This window comes from Petaurus breviceps, unplaced genomic scaffold (genome assembly GCF_028583685.1).
Source record: "Petaurus breviceps papuanus isolate PSGF00001 unplaced genomic scaffold, PetGlider_PUasm1.0 90639, whole genome shotgun sequence".
Taxonomy (NCBI): Eukaryota; Metazoa; Chordata; class Mammalia; order Diprotodontia; family Petauridae; genus Petaurus; species Petaurus breviceps.
In genome coordinates, this window is record NW_027187296.1 from 8,450,033 (window position 1) to 8,465,973 (window position 15,941).

Below are 15,941 nucleotides of genomic sequence, written 5' to 3' on the forward strand. Positions count from 1 at the left end.
TTGCCCACCTGGCACACGATACTGTTTTAAAGTAATTACTTCAGAAGGTTCAGGTAAAGTGATTGGGTCCATTTTTAGTTTTCTCACTAAAACTGTATTAATTCCTATCTTCCTTACAGCAACTTGGTATATCCCTTCAGGTAAATTCAGAGTCATGCCTCTCAATACATCTATTCCAATGATGTATTCAGGAACGGGTACAACAACCACAGTATATTCTTTCTTAGGTAACTGCCCAATTTTCATTGTTATTTTAACTTGTTTGGCTGATATTTCAGCCCCTCCTAGACCTGTGATGGTAATAGGAGTTCCATGTTTAAACTTATCAGGGTTTCCATAGATAAGTGTGGCCTCAGCCCCAGTATCAAGCAGTGCCCTAGTCACAGTAGTTGATCCATTCTTCCAGTATATTGTTAAACCAATATGGGGTCTGCAATCTCTTCTGCATATTTCTTTTATCTGGGCTGGGGCTTGGCCTATCTCCTGTTCCCCTGAAGGTGGGGCAAATTGGATACAAAGATTCAGATTCAGAAATACCTGCGGGGGTGGTTCCTGCTTACCTGTTCATTCTAATGCTAAGTACCTTTTCTTGGTACAGCTTATGCAGCTCTTCAGTTGGAATACCATCTATTATTCTAAAATCCACCCCTGCTCTTAATAGAGCAGTAAACAGTTCCCTTCTTGTTGGTCTATTTTGTCTCTGAGTCCTCTGGCTGTTTACTCTTCTCTCTCAAGGAAATTTGTCTTTTCCCCATTCCCCTAGGTCACTTAATTGTGAAATCTTATCCAGCATCTCTGAAAGAGGGTGCCCTATTTCTCCAGATAATAGAGTCAGAATTAGGTGCTAATATGCAGGAGGAGCCGTCTTCACTATGATATTTCTATGAGGAACTTCTAGGAGGGTATCACACTATGCATTTGCATCTCCAATCATGATAGCAGTTTTCATTACCTCCTCCTTTAGCTTTCTCATACAGTCTCTAAGTGAGTACCAGGGTCTGTCTCCCCTAGGCCACATAGATTCAGTAGGATATTGCTTTTTGCATCCCTATGCAGCTAAGGCTAGCAGATTAGTTTTGTTGTTACCTCCTTGCATACAGCGATCCCTAAAAGCTTGGTGTACAAAAGGATTCTGACTGATACTTATAAATTTTAAGCAGTCCTCACTGTCCAGTGTTATTCCTCCGGTGCCTTCATCAGTGATTCTTACTATCTAAGACACTAAAGCTCCCCCATTCTTTGGGTGAATCTACTCAATATATCAGTGATCTCCTGTTGAGTGAAATCCTCAATTATCTCCCTGGACTCTGTTTTGCCCCGGTGGTTCTCCTGTCTTCTTCATATGGGGAGAGCTTCTACATTAGAAGACTCCTCATCTAGCCTTGCTCTATTCTCCTCACACACATTCTCCTGGAAGCTGTCAGGGCAACTCTGCCCAGCCTGTACAAAAGCTGCATGCACATTCCTTCTGCTAGTTTTTTGCTTCCTTTTAGCTATATGAACAGTAGCTTGCTCCTGGACCACATGAGTCCCTCTAATTTGCTCTTCTGAATGTTGTGACACAGAAGAATCCTCAGGCAAACCAGCTGACTCCCTAGTCATCTGAGCTCTTTCCTCCAGCAGCTTTATCCCTACTTTTACACCTAAGGCGATAAATTGTTAGCAGCACCCAGCCTCTCCTGCACATTCCTGCCAGTTTTTTGCCTGGTTCTATGGGTATTCCTTGCAAACATCTTTCCAAATCTCCAGGTTCTCCCTCTTTTAGCTTTGGTTCCCAGTTTTCACAGGGCCCCGTGCTTTTGGCCCATTCTCTGGCTAGAGAGGAATAAGGCAAATCCTCCCATCCTGGAATAGTCATTTCTCCCTCTAAAGCCCCACTGATTCCAAATAGAGGCCTGACATTTTGTTATCCCATCCTGGTCGCCAAATATATCAGCAATGCAATATTCACAGTGCCTATGGAATATGTAAATATGCTGATGTGCTTATCAATCACAAAATATATCAGCCTTTCTATATGGGCAATAAAGCTGGAACATTTATTAAAATACCAAAAGACTGAGTCCCAAAACCAGAAAGTCAAAGCCATCAGAGTAGTTATGAAATTGGCACAGCTAGATAAAGTAGAAAGCACCCACATTCTCAAGCCTTTAAAACAGAACAGGCTACCTCAGGCAAAAGTCCTCCTCTCCCCACTCACAGCAACCATCCAGCGTCCAGGAATTGCGCTCCCAGCAGCTCCGGCCCCTGGCAGTCCTCAGTAGGAGTCCTTAGTAGAAACTCTGGCTGACTCAAAAAGGGGTTCGCGCTTCCTCTGCCTCTTCCTCTGCTGCTGCTGCCGTTGCGGCCAGTGCTAGCCACCGCAGGAACTCTAGCTTGGCTTCCACTTCCTCTTGCTCCGCCCCTTCCTGCTATGTCAGCAAGTCCAATGGGGCATGGAAGATCTTTAAATCCCATAACCCCTACACTATTCCACTTGTATCTTTGTATTTCCAGTATCTAATGCTGTGCCTGGTAGATAGTTGGGACTTAATAACTCTTTTTATTGTGTGATAGCAACACATTCTAGTAGGAGGAAGCTAAGCAGTATTGTGAGAAACTGGCAAAATTTTTTGAGACAAGAATAGGTCAGTTTTTAAGTTTAATCCATAACTGGTCAGCTGAACTTTGAACTAAGTTCAGAAACAGAGAACCATGACTTAATCAGTTACAGGAAAAAAGCAGTTACAGAGGAAAATCAGTGACTTGTAAATAGGATCAATCAGAACATGAGGCAGGATTCATTTAAATCTCACCTGTGGCTCTAGGAAGCAGTAGCTTGCTCAGTGGTCACACCTTAGTAAACTGTTTCAGCAGCTGGGCTAAACCAGGCTGAGGATAACCAAGGGATCTCAAAGCCTTTGGTGAGTTAGGGGGTGTCTCCACCTACTATATGAAGACTTATCCTGGTGGAATGGGTAGATCGGAACAATTTGTTCTAATGGCCATGAAAGTGGATGAAGCAGATGCTGTGGAGAGCTTAAAGCTAGGTCAGAGATCAGAGATGCCAAGGTCATTCCTGAACCTTAAGCCATCACCAGTCATCTTGACTCTGTCCTGCCACTGGATTGTGACAACTATGGAAGAGAGTGAGGCTGGTGACGTCACAAAACTCCCTCTCACTTAAATCCAATTTATGCAGGAATCAAAGACATCACCCCATTTTACCATTTTTCCCTACCTCAAAGTTCTGTGGTGTCAGGTGAATGATGAAGCAGCAGGTGCAGATGCACGGGGGGACTGTAGGCACAACCCTGCACATAGGTGGCCTAGGCCATAAGGTCATCATCTCTTTGGAAGCAGTAGTGGGTTTGGCAGCCCTTTAGGGTATCTGAGCAGCCTTTTAAGCATCTCACTGTTCACCCCGAGGTCTGAGGAAGGGGCTAGGGAAGGTGCCCTACAAATTGTCTACTTATGTAACCCTGACTTGTTATTGTATCGGGGGAACCCCCCCTCTGCAGTTGAAGCATACACACACACACACACACACCCACACACACACACACACTCACACTCAAACTCACATATACACATTGTAAAAAGCTTCTACAATGATGGTTCCATTCAGTATCAGTATTTGAAATATGGGCTCATCTATGGACAACAAAAATCCAGTAAATGTGTGTAATGCCAAGCAAAGGCAACTTCCCAAGGTTCCAAATACCAGCATAGTTGCTCTCCATTTTATTCAGTGACAATTTAAGAACAGAGGAAATCAAAATATAGCATAATTCAAAATATAGCTTTCACCAAGTGTAATTCAATAATTCCCAAGTACTACCCCACCCCTGGACATTATAATTCATTTAGTCAGTCCCAAAGACCCTCTTCTAAGTACTACTGCATCCCTAGGCAGTACATTCATTTAGTCAATCACGAAGCCCCTTTTCCCAAATGGAGATTAGTTTTCAATCTTAAGCAAAGTATATTCATTTGGTCAGTCACCGAGCACAAAAAAATCAAAATTTTCCCACCTTTCGATCACAACTGAATAGGCCATCTACCTCAGAGTTACAACAAGCTTAAGCACAGCATTTAATACCCAAAGAGAGGTCTTCATCTTGACCCGAGGCAAGTTCTCAACAATCTTTGTTTCTGGGGAGACAAAGCTTAGCAAGGCCACAAGATACATTGCCAGTGTCCTCATTAATTCATTCTCTGTCTGCAGAACAGTCCTAGGACCCCTGAAAACATTAGAAAAACCCTCTTCTGCTGCTTGTCATAATTTTGACCCACCAGTTAACACCAGTGAAGATCAAGTGCTCCACCCTCCAACACCAAACCATCCATACTTGGAACCACAGTTATAGGAAATGGAGAAGTTTTGAATGCTGTGGATAAGTTCACTTACCTTGGCAGTATACTTTCCAGAAATGTGCACATTGATAATGAGGTTGGCACAGACATTGCCAGAGCTAGGTCAGTGTTTGGGAGGCTCCAAAGAAAGTGAGAGAGAGAAGAGGTATTCGACCACCTACCAAACTGAAGGCCCACAGAGCCATTGTGCTGACTTTACTGTTGTATACTAGTGAAACATGACCAGTATACCAGCATCCCCCCAGGAAATTTAGTGGCTTCAGTTTGAATTGTTTTAGGGAGATTCTGAAGATCACCTGACAAGATAATGTAATGGACACTTGGGTCCTTTCTCAGACTAAACTGCCAAGCTCTCCAGCTGTACTGCCGTTAGCACAACTCCAGTGGTCTAACCACATTGTTCAAATTTAAAAATACACTTGCCTAACAGATTATTTTATAGAGAACTCACACAGGGCAAGACATGTGGTGGTTCAAAGAAGTGATATAAGGACTCCCTTAAGGTCTTTCTGAAGAACTTTGGAATTGATGATGTGACATAAAAGACAAGGGACTGCCCAGTATGGTATGCCCTCATCAAAAAAAAGAGCTGTGCCCTATTGGCAAAACAGAAGGGACATATCTCAAAATAATTGAGAAATGTACAAATTTAGAAAATACACATCAAATATTCACATGGACTTTGTGCCTGACATGTGGTAAAGTATTCTGAGTTCATGTTGGTCAGATCAGTCACATTTGGACAACACCTTAAGTTGACTCTAACATAGTGATGTCATTTTGGTACTCTATGAGAAGGAAGGACAACAAATTCAAACAGGACATGAAATTAGTCTGGCATAAGTCTTCCTCACAAACTTCTTGTTGACTGACTGTAATTATCACTTCCTCATCTAGATTTCACCAACTATCTCTTTCATAGTACATTTTATAATTTTTTCCAGGGAGTGAAGTCATATTCACTGGCATAAAATGTCCAGAGCCTGTTCTCTTTCCTTTTCTGAAAATGCGGACATGTGCCCTTCCCTAACCATGTAGGAACTCTCTTATTTTACCTGTTCTTCCACATATCACCAACAAAACCTCAGCAATCACACCTTTTTTTCTTAATTATTTTTAAGTTTCAAGTAGCAGCTTTTTCCCTCCCTCTGGCTTCTCCCTATGGAGAAAAAATCCCTCAAGGCTTAGCTATATAGCTTCCCCCGATCTGTTCTCTCTTATATCCTCCCTCATTCCTGTATTAACTCCCTCCCCACTAACTTTCTAGTAGGGCAAGATGTATTCCTTTTTTTTGGGTGGGGGTGTTTAACAATCTTGCTTTAATCAATAAAACATATGTCATTTACGTAGTTCAGGGCAAGATGTATTTCTAAAGCGATTATTAAAAACATTTCTTTTTAAAACTTTGAGTTCCAGATTTTTCCCCTTTATCCCTCCTCACCCACCCCCACTGGGAAGATAAGGAATTCAACATAGGTTGTACATTTGTAGTTATGCAAAACATTTTCATGGTACTTATATTGTGAAAGATTAACTAAATTCCCTCAATCCTATACCATTCCCCACTTATTCTATTTTCTCCTTTGACCCTGTCCCTTTTCAAAAGTGTTTGCTTCTAACTATGCTCTCCCCGAATCTACCCTCCCTTCCACCATCCCCCCTCTTATTCCCTTCCCTCCTATTTTCCTGTAGGGTAAGATACCCAATTGGTTGTGTGTGTTATTCCCTCCTTAAGGCAAATCCAATGAGAGTAAGGCTTACCCATTCACTTTCATCTTCCTGCTCTTCCTCTCCATAGTAACAGTTTTCTCTTGCCTCTTTTATATAAGATAATTTACCCTAATTTATCTCTCTCTTTCTCCTTCTCCTGATATATTCCTTTCTCACCTCTTAAATTTTATTTTTTTAGATATCATCCCTTCATATTCAACTCATCCTGTGCCCTCTGTCTATGTATGCATGTACATACACATGCATATACTCACATATATTTATACACACATACAGCCTCCTATATACATATATATGTAGGTATACATGCATATATATATATATATATATATATTCCTTTAAACTATGCTCATACTGAGAAAAGTCTTATGAGTTACAATTATTATTTTTTCATGTAGAAATATAAATAGTTCAACTTTAATAAGTTCCTTATGATTTCTTTTTCCTGTTTACCTTCTCATGCTTCTCTTTCTTCTTGTATTTGAAAGTTTATTCAGCCCTGTTTTTTTCATCAATAACACTTTTAAATCCCCTATTTCACTGAATAACCATATTTTTCCCTGAAGCATTATACTCAGTTTTGCTGGATAGGTGATTATTTGTTTTGAGCCTCCTCCTTTGACCTCCAGAATATCATGACCTAAGCCCTTTGATCCCTTCATGTAGAAGCTGCTAGGTCTTGTGTTATCCTGATTGTGTTTCTACTATATTCAAATTGTTTCTTCCTGACTGTTTGCAGTATTTTCTCCTTGACCCGGGAACTCTAGAATTTGGCTATAATATTCCTAGGAGTTTTGTTTTGGGGATCTTTTTAGTAAAAGAGGCAATCACTAAATTATTTCAATTTCTATTTTGTCCTCTGCTTCTAGAATATAGAGCAATTTTGCTAGATAATTTCTTGAAAGATGTTGTCTAGGCTTTCTTTTTAATCATGGCTTTCAGGTAGTCCGATAATTTTTAAATTATCTCTCCTGGATCTATTTTCCAGGTCAGTGGTTTTTCCAGTGAGATATTTCACATTGCCTTCTATTTTTTTCATTTCTTTGGATCTGTTTTGAAGTGTCTCAATTTCTCCTAAAGTCATTAGCTTCCATTTGCTCCAATTTACTTTTGAAAGAATTATTCTCTTCATTGAGTTTTTGAAATTCCTTTTCCATCTGGCAAATTCGCCTTTTTATGGCATTCTTCTCCCCATTGGCCTTTGGGGCTTCTTCTTCCATTTGGGTTACTCAATTTTTTAAGGTGTTATTTTCTTCAGTATTTTTTTGGGTTTCCTTTATCAGGCTATTGAATTGCTTTTCATGATTTTCCTGAATCATTCTCATTTCTCTTCCCAATTTTTCCTCCACTTCTCTTACTTCATTTTCAAAATCCTTCTTGAGCTCCTCCATGGCCTGTAGCCAGTTAATATTTTTCTTGGAAGCTTTTTATGCAGGAGTTCTGACTTTGTTGTCTTTCTCCCATTCCATGCTTTCATTATTTTTGTCCCTAAAAAAATATTCTATGGTCTTTTAGTTCTTCCTCTGCTCACTCATATTGCCAGCCAATTACTTTACTTTTGAGCTCTTTGTCAATGTAGAACTCTGCTTCCCGATTGAAGAGAGTTATGTCCCAAATTGCTGGGGTTTTCACAGCTGCCAGAGCTATTAGGAGGGTGCCCTCTCTGCAGTGCCCACAAGCTCTGGCACAGTGGACACATACCCCAGGACCACCACCCAAGACCGTGACCCAAATCAAAGCAAATCAAAAGCAAGAGCAATTACCCTCTGAATGGTGGCTTGGTCCCCCTACATTCTGAAGGCCTTGAGCTCCAATGGCAGCCACCATGCCACCACCACCTCTCTGGGGGGTGGGGCCAGATCATGCTCTTCTCCACCTAGTTCCAGCAGAGTTCCCAACTGACCTATTACTTTTTTTTTTGCTGTTTATGGGTTGAGAAGTCTGGAAACCACCACAACTGCTCGTGATTCACTCCTCTGAAGTCTGCTCTGGCTACAACTGGTCTTGACTGCCCTGAGTCTAGGCCCTTATGTCTCCCATGGGACTGTGCTTGGCTCCTAGCCTGGTGCGATATATCCTTCCTGTCAGCTTGCCGGGCTGCCTTCAGTGGGATATTTATTTCTCTCTCTCATTTCATGGGTTCTGTAGCTCTGAAATTTGTTTAGAGTCATTTTTTCACATGTATTGGAGGTGGTGGGAGCCAGAGCCATGTGGAGGTCCTGTTTTCACTCCACCATCTTGGCTTTGCCCCTCCTGGAATTTTTTTCCTTATGAATATTATGAATAATGATGGCTTGCATTTCTTTCCTTAAAAATTGCCCGTCTATATGCCCAAAGGGCTATAAAACTGTGCATACCCTTTCATCCAGCGATACATCTGCTATTTCCATATACCAAAGAGATCCAGAGAGAGAGAAAAAGAGAAAGAGAACCTAATTGTACAAAAGTATCTTTAGCAACTCTTTTTGTGGTAGCTAAGAATTTGAAATTGAGGTAATGCTCATCAATTGGGGAGTAGATGAATAAGATATGGTATATGATTGTGATGGAATATTTGTGCTATAAGAAACGACCAGCAGGATGATTTTTAGAAAATCCTGGAAAAACTTACATAAATTGATACAAAGTGAAGTGATCAGATCTAGGGGAACATTGGATATCACAATAGCAATACTGTATAATGAGGAATTGTAAATGACTTGGCTGTCCTCAGCAATATAATGATCCAAGACAATACACAAGATTCATGATGAAAAATATTGCCTTCAGAGAAAGAACTGATGTCTGAATACAGACTGAAGCACACTATTTTTCACTTCCTTCCTTTCTTTTTTTTCCTTGCTTTTTTCAAGTCTTCTTGCACAAAATGACTAATATGAAAATGTTTTCCAGGACAACACACATATAACCTATATCAGAATGCTTAGTGGTCCAGGGAGAGGGTAGGGATGAGAGAGAAAGCTAGAATTTTTTTTCTTTTTGGAGGGCAATTGGGGTTAAGTAACTTGCCCAAATTGTTAAGTGTCTGAGGCCAGAACTGAACTAGGGTCCTCCTGACTCTGGGGCCGGCGCTTTGCTCACTGCACCACCTAGCCACCTGAGAAAGATAGAATTTTGAACTCAAATTTTTAAAATGTTAAAAATTGCTTTTATGTGTAATTGAGAAAAATTAGAATGCTATTTTAAAAAATTGCCTGTTGTTCATCTCCTTTGATCATTTATCAACTGGAGAATGACTCTGAGCCCTAAAAGTTTAAATTAATTTCTTATGTAACTTAGACATGCACCCTTTATTCTTGAAACTTGATTTAAAGTTTCTTTCCCCCCATTTACTGGTTTTTCTTCTAATTTCAGCTGCATTGTTTTTGTTTATGTAAAAACTCTAATTTTATTTAATCAGAACTTACCATTTAAACTTTTATGATCCTCCCTATCCTTTGTTTTATCATAAACTCTTCTAGAAAATGTTATTAAAAAAAACAATAACAACTGTAATTTCCATTCTAGCCTGATAATTTTTTTAAAATCATGAATACCAATTACTCTGGAGTCTTATTCTATATAGTAGAACAGAAGAAAGAGAATTCTGCATGAAATTGTGGATCTCTATTATGTAGAGCTTGATTTTATTCTTAAATATATGATCAATCTGTAACTTTCAAAACTATTCTGTTTATTGCTGCTTTCTGCCTTCCTTCTCTTTTTTCTCCATTAAAATGAAAAAAAAATATTCCTTACTAAATTTTTTTCTTTTTACATTCACAATCTTATCTTTATTCCCCATTTACACATCTTCCCTCATCCCCTTTTGGGGAGAAGAAAAACAAAGCCCTTATAACAAATATACAAGATCAATTCCAGAATGTGAGAGGTGTGTGTGTGTGTGTGTGTGTGTGTGTGTGTGTGTGTGTGTGTGCTGAGGGAGTGGTCCTAAAGGGTCTTTTAGTTTCATCCCCTTTCCACATAGTCAGGAAATGGATGGCTTGTCAAGAAATGAAATTGGCATTTTTCCTTTGGTTGTCCTTCTCCTTTAGGTTGTCTGAATGTGACTTAACTGCTGCTTGTCTTCAGGATCTCCTTCCTGTTATCTGCAGTAGTCAGAACCTAAAAACCTTGGACCTGAGTTTCAATTTATTTGATGATGAAGGAGTGAAGCTGCTGTGTAACACCTTGGAAAAACAGGATTGTAAACTACAGACACTAAAGTAAGCTCCCAAGTTTCCTTTCTAAAATGTTCCCAAAGTTTAGGGTCAAAAAAGAAGAAAGAAGTGCAAATGTTAGGGAAAAAAAACCATAAAAAAACTTTTTACTTTGTCTTTTCAATTAAAAAAATCCACCTTATCTCTATCACTCCCCTCCCACTGCCAGTTTGAAAAATAGAAAATAAGATTTTTGTCTTACTGTAGAGAGTCAAGCAAAACAAATTCCCATACTAGGCTAGTCCAAAACACGTGTCTCAATCATATTCTAGGTCCATCACCTTCCCTGTTAGGGGGTTGGTAATATGCTACATAAGTCCTCTGTAATTGTTGTAGTTTATTGCATTAATCTGGTTTCTAAAGTCTTTCAAAGTTGTTTGTTTTTATAATTGTCATGGTAAGTGTTGTTATTGTATAAATTGTTTTCCTAGTTCTGCTCATTTCACTCCAATTCAGTTCATACAAATCTTTCTCGTTTCTCTGAAACCATCCACTTCATCATTTCTCAGAGTAAAATAATATTCTGTCATATTAGTAAGCCATAGCTTCTTGGGATGTTCCTTATTTCTTGGACATCCCTCTCATTTTCCGATTCTTTACTGAAATGACAAAAAGAGCTATGAGCAGGGAAAATTGGAGAGGGAACCCAGAGTCATCCAGTCTGAGTCTAATATATTCTCTTTCCTGCTTCACGCTGTAAGTAGGGGAGCCTTCCCCTTCTCACTCCCCTGGCTTCTGCCAGGGTTAGTTTGCTCAGAGGAGAGTCCACTTCCTTCTTACAAACCCAGTGGTCATTTCTATTCTCTTTTGTAGTCCATCACATTCACTTGAGATCTATTCTTTGGTCTCACTGTTCTCTCTTGTTTCCTTCTGGAAAAGAATAGTCTTTGTGTCTAATGTGATGATGCTCAACAGCTCTGGGAAAGGAGCATAGCATAACTGTTAAGGATAACTGCCAGATTACTGCTTACATATGAAGATTGAATCTCTTTCACCCACTAATCCACAGGGCAGAGATGAAGATCTTCTCCTGTTGTTTTCTTCTAGTTCCCACAGAATTGCAGCCTTTTAGAGAAAGACACCTCCTCTAATCCAGAGGGGCTGACCTTGTGGCCAAACCTTTTTCAGGTTGGCCCAATCATATTCAGATTGGATTGTTTAATAAAATAAAAAAATGCAGTACAACATGGATAATGTCAATTTTTAGTTTTCTAAATCAATATGTGACCCTAAATGATGAATTTTTATTTGAGTTGGACATCATTAGTGAAGTCTAACCTGTACCTAATGAGGTCTCTCTGTTACCTATAGGCTCCTTTGAAAAATACATATATACATTAGTGTATGCATATGTGTATATACAGAGATATTAAATTTATTTTTACATTTATGATTTCTTTTCCACCTGCCCCCTCCTTCACAATAGAACAATAAAAAGAAGACCAAAAAAGTAAAACCCTCTCATTTCTAGTCTTCAAATAATGAAATTTAGTTAGAATACTCCTGCCTTGCTCTCCCTCCCCCAGCTTCTTCATCTGCCCATCCATAGAATTGTGGAGGAGGCTGCCAGGTGGTGCCGTGGATAGAACACTAGGCTTCAATCAGGAAGAGACCTGAGTTAAAATTTGCCCTTAGGTTCCTATTAACTGTGTGACCCTGAGATTGTTATTTAAGCTCTGTCTGTCTCAGTTTCCTTAACTGTAAAGTGGAGAAAACAATAGCACCTAAATCATAGGGTTGTTTTAAATATTAAATGAGATAATATTTGAAATGTGCCTAAGGCTCCTGCTCCATATTAGATGCTTAATAAATGCTTGTTTCTTTCCTTCCTTGTTTCCCTCCCACCTCTGCATCTTGGTTACCCTCCTATGAACATCCTTCAGTTTTTCATTGTTATTCCTAAAATGAGGGTGGCCCCTTTATCCACCAACAGAATACAAAGATCCCACCCTGGCTTGGCCAGGCCAGAGTATAGAAGGACTAACCCATCACACCTTTTGTACTCTACGCTTCTCTTAATGAAGCCTATATTCACACTAGCTATGTTGTCAGATTGGTCACACTATTGACTCATAATGACTTGTAAACCCAGATATTTTTCATATGGACTGTTGTGTAATCATGTTTCTCCCTTTCTGGCATTTGTGCACTTGGTTTTTTTGAACCCAGGCATAGGATTGACCATCTATCCAGTCTTTGACTATGAAGGGAGATTCTGGCCAGCGTGCACTGGACCTGCCCCAATGAAGTCCATGCACTCAAGGTCTTCCGCTGATGGTCATTCAGGTAGTCTTGAGGAGGCCATTAGGACAAATCTTAAGCCTGTTTCAGATTTGTACAGAAAAGTATATAACAGAAAAGTCATTTAAAGCCATCTTTGATTACCTCCTATGTACACACACACACAAACACACACACACAGAGTCACAGTTAGAGACAGCAAAATATGGGAGGAAGGATGGGAAGAAGTAACTAGAAGAAGGTAATAGACTGAAGATATAGGAAAAGGGTGTAGAAAGAAATGGTAAAGATTGATCAAAATATCTTTGTGTTTCCACAGTTTCTCGCAAAAAGGCCTAAAAGAAGAATCAGAGAAAGCATTGGCCAAACTAAAATTAAGGAAATCTTTTCTCTTCCTTTCATAAAAATATGAAACTGCCACAGGAGCATTCTTTGATGAAGATGATGAAGACTCAGTGTACTCTTGATCTGCTCACTGACTGGGTGACTTTGAACAAGTAATTTTTCCTTTATGAGGATCAATTTTCATATCCATTTTGAATGGAACTATGATTTTTCATATTAACAGTGAGATATATGTAATGAATTTATTAATAGATTGGATTCTCAAAATAGCCCCTTCAGGCCTGAGAGTTAGACGTACAATGCAGTTTGAAATGATCAATCATAGCCTTGATAACACTCTCACAATCACTGCATTCTTGTGCCTTTTTTCCTTAAGTGAAGCAAATCAAAGACTATAGAACCTTTTCCTGTCACAGAACTCTGATCCCGTGATCCACCAAGTAACAACCCCTAAGGACCTGAAACAATACTATTCCCACAAGACTCCTGGACCTCTATATTGTGGTCTTATAGGCTTGTAGTGGGGAACCACTCAGGCCCTCAGAAATGAGTGTTTGTAATCCACATCCCCCTTCCTTTCCCTCCTGGGATGTATGTATATAATCTCTGCATGCAGTAGGACAAGGTCTTCCCCTCTGAGACTAAGCCAAACAGACATAATGTCTTTGTCTTCAGGCACTTGAAGGGCTCTCATTCCCCTGCTTTTCCCCTTCCATTTACTCACCTCCAACACTTAAGAAATGTCTACAATGGGAAACTGCTCCCTCATGAGGACAGCATGTTTTCCATTATTGGAGCAATAAAAGAGGGAGAACCTGGAGATTTGGAAAGATGTTTGCAAGGAATATCCATAGAACCAGACAAAAAACTGGCAGGAGTGTGCAGGAGAGGCTGGGTGCTGCTAACAAGTTATCGCCTTATGTGTAAAAGTAGGGATTAGCTGCTGGAGGAAAGAGCTCAGATGACTAGGGAGTCAGCTGGTTTGCCTGAGGATTCTTCTGTGTCACAGCATTCAGAAGAGCAAACTGGAGGGACTCATGTGGTCCAGGAGCAAGCTACTGTTCATGTAGCTAAAAGGAAGCAAAAAACTAGCAGAAGTAATGTGCATGCAGCTTTTGTACAGGTTGGGCAGAGTTGCCCTGACAGCTTCCAGGAGAATGTGTGTGAGGAGAATGGAGCAATGTTAGATGAGGAGTCTTCTAATGTAGAAGCTCTCCCCATACGAAGAAGACAGGAGAACCACCGGGGCAAAACAGAGTCCAGGGCGATAATTGAGGATTTCACTCAACAGGAGATCACTGATATATTGAGTAGATTCACCCAAAGAATGGGGGAGTCTTTAGTGTCTTGGATAGTAAGAATCACTGATGAAGGCGCTGGAGGAATAACACTGGACAATGAGGACTGTTTAAAATTCATAAGTATCAGTCAGAATCCTTTTGTACACCAAGCTTTTGGGATCACCATATGCAAGGAGGTAACAACAAAACTAATCTGCTAGCCTTAGCTGCATAGGGATGCAAAAAGCAATATCCTACTGAATCTATGTGGCCTAGGGGAGACAGACCCTGGTACTCACTTAGAGACTGTATGAGAAAGCTAAAGGAGGAGGTAATGATAACTGCTATCATGATTGGAGATGCAAATGCATAGTGTGATACCCCACTAGGAGTTCCTCATAGAAGTATCATAGTGAAGATGGCTCCTCCTGCATATAAGCACCTAATTCTGACTCTATTAATTGGAGAACTTGGGCACCCTCTTTCAGAGGTGCTGGATAAGATTTCACAATTAAGTGACCTAGGGGAATGGGGACAAGACAAATTGCCTCGAGAGAGAAGAGTAAACAGCCAGAGTATTCAGAGACAAAATAGACCAACAAGAAGGGAGCTGTTTACTGCTCTATTAAGAGCAGGGGTGGATTTTAGAAGAATAGATGGTATTCCAACTAAAGAGCTGCATAAGCTGTACCAAGAAAAGGTACTTAGCATTAGAATGAATAGAGAAGCAGGAACCACCCCTGCAGGTACTTCTGAATCTGAATCTTTGTATCCAAGTTTGCCCCACCTTCAGGGGGAATAGGAGATAGGCCAAGCCCCAGCCCAGATAAAAGAAATATGCAGAAGAGGGGCGGCCAGGTGGCTCAGCGAGTAAGAGCACCGGCTCCAGTGTTGGGACGACCTGGAGATCAAATCCCGGGCTTGGACACTCAGCACCACACCCAGAAATAACTGGCCTTGTAACCTTGAGCAAGTTACTTAACCCCGATTGCTTAATAAAAAAAAAAAAAGAGAAATATGCAGAAGAGTTTGCAGACCCCATATTGGTTTAACAATATATTGGAAGAATGGATCAACTACTGTGACTAAGGCACTGCTTGATACTGGGGCTGAAGCTACACTTATCTATGGAAATCCTGATAAGTTTAAACATGGAACTCCTATTACCATCACAGGTTAAGGAGGCACTGAAATATCAGCCAGACAAGTTAAAATAACAATGAAAATTGGGCAGTTACCTAAGAAAGAATATACTATGGTTGGTGTACCCATTCCTGAATACAAAAATGGGGAGAAAATTTGTAACTCAAAATCTGGCAGAAATGAATGATGTAAATCAGAAGTTAATAAAGCATTTGAAAAAATAAAAAAGAAGAAAAGTAAAGTGATCTGCCCATGGTATAAATTCTAAGTCACAACCACAAAGAGCCCCCAATCCAGGTGGGAAAATATGAAGCTAAGGGTGGTTTTACATTATACCCGATTCCCTCTTAGAATTTTTGATTGCAACAACTATGATATTAACCACTTATATAAAGCTGTAACATTCAAAGTTTGCAAAGCACATTACCTATAAAAAGTCACTTTGTAGGGGTGGCCAGGTAGCACAGCGAGTAAGAGAACCGGCCCCAGTGTCGGGATGACCTGGGGATCGAATCTGGGCTCAGACACTTAGCACCCACCCAGAAACACCTGGCCGTGTAATCTTGAGCAAGTTACTTAACCCCAATTGCTTAGGGGCGACCAGGTGGCTCAGCGAGTAAGAGCACTGGCCCCAGTGTCAGGATGA

The 15,941-nt window shown here is 40.2% G+C and overlaps 1 protein-coding gene across 1 annotated transcript in view; it reads left to right on the forward strand.

The window, feature by feature from the left end:
• LOC138143485 (NACHT, LRR and PYD domains-containing protein 3-like) overlaps positions 1-14,916 on the forward strand; it is a 66,351-nt gene extending 51,435 nt beyond the window's left edge. Inside the window, exons 9-10 of the mRNA XM_069064756.1 lie at positions 10,122-10,292; positions 12,847-14,916. Coding sequence (XP_068920857.1) covers positions 10,122-10,292; positions 12,847-12,931 — 256 coding nt within the window. The 3' untranslated portion in view covers positions 12,932-14,916. The remainder of the gene's footprint in view (positions 1-10,121; positions 10,293-12,846) is intronic.
• The last annotated feature ends 1,025 nt before the right edge of the window (positions 14,917-15,941 follow it).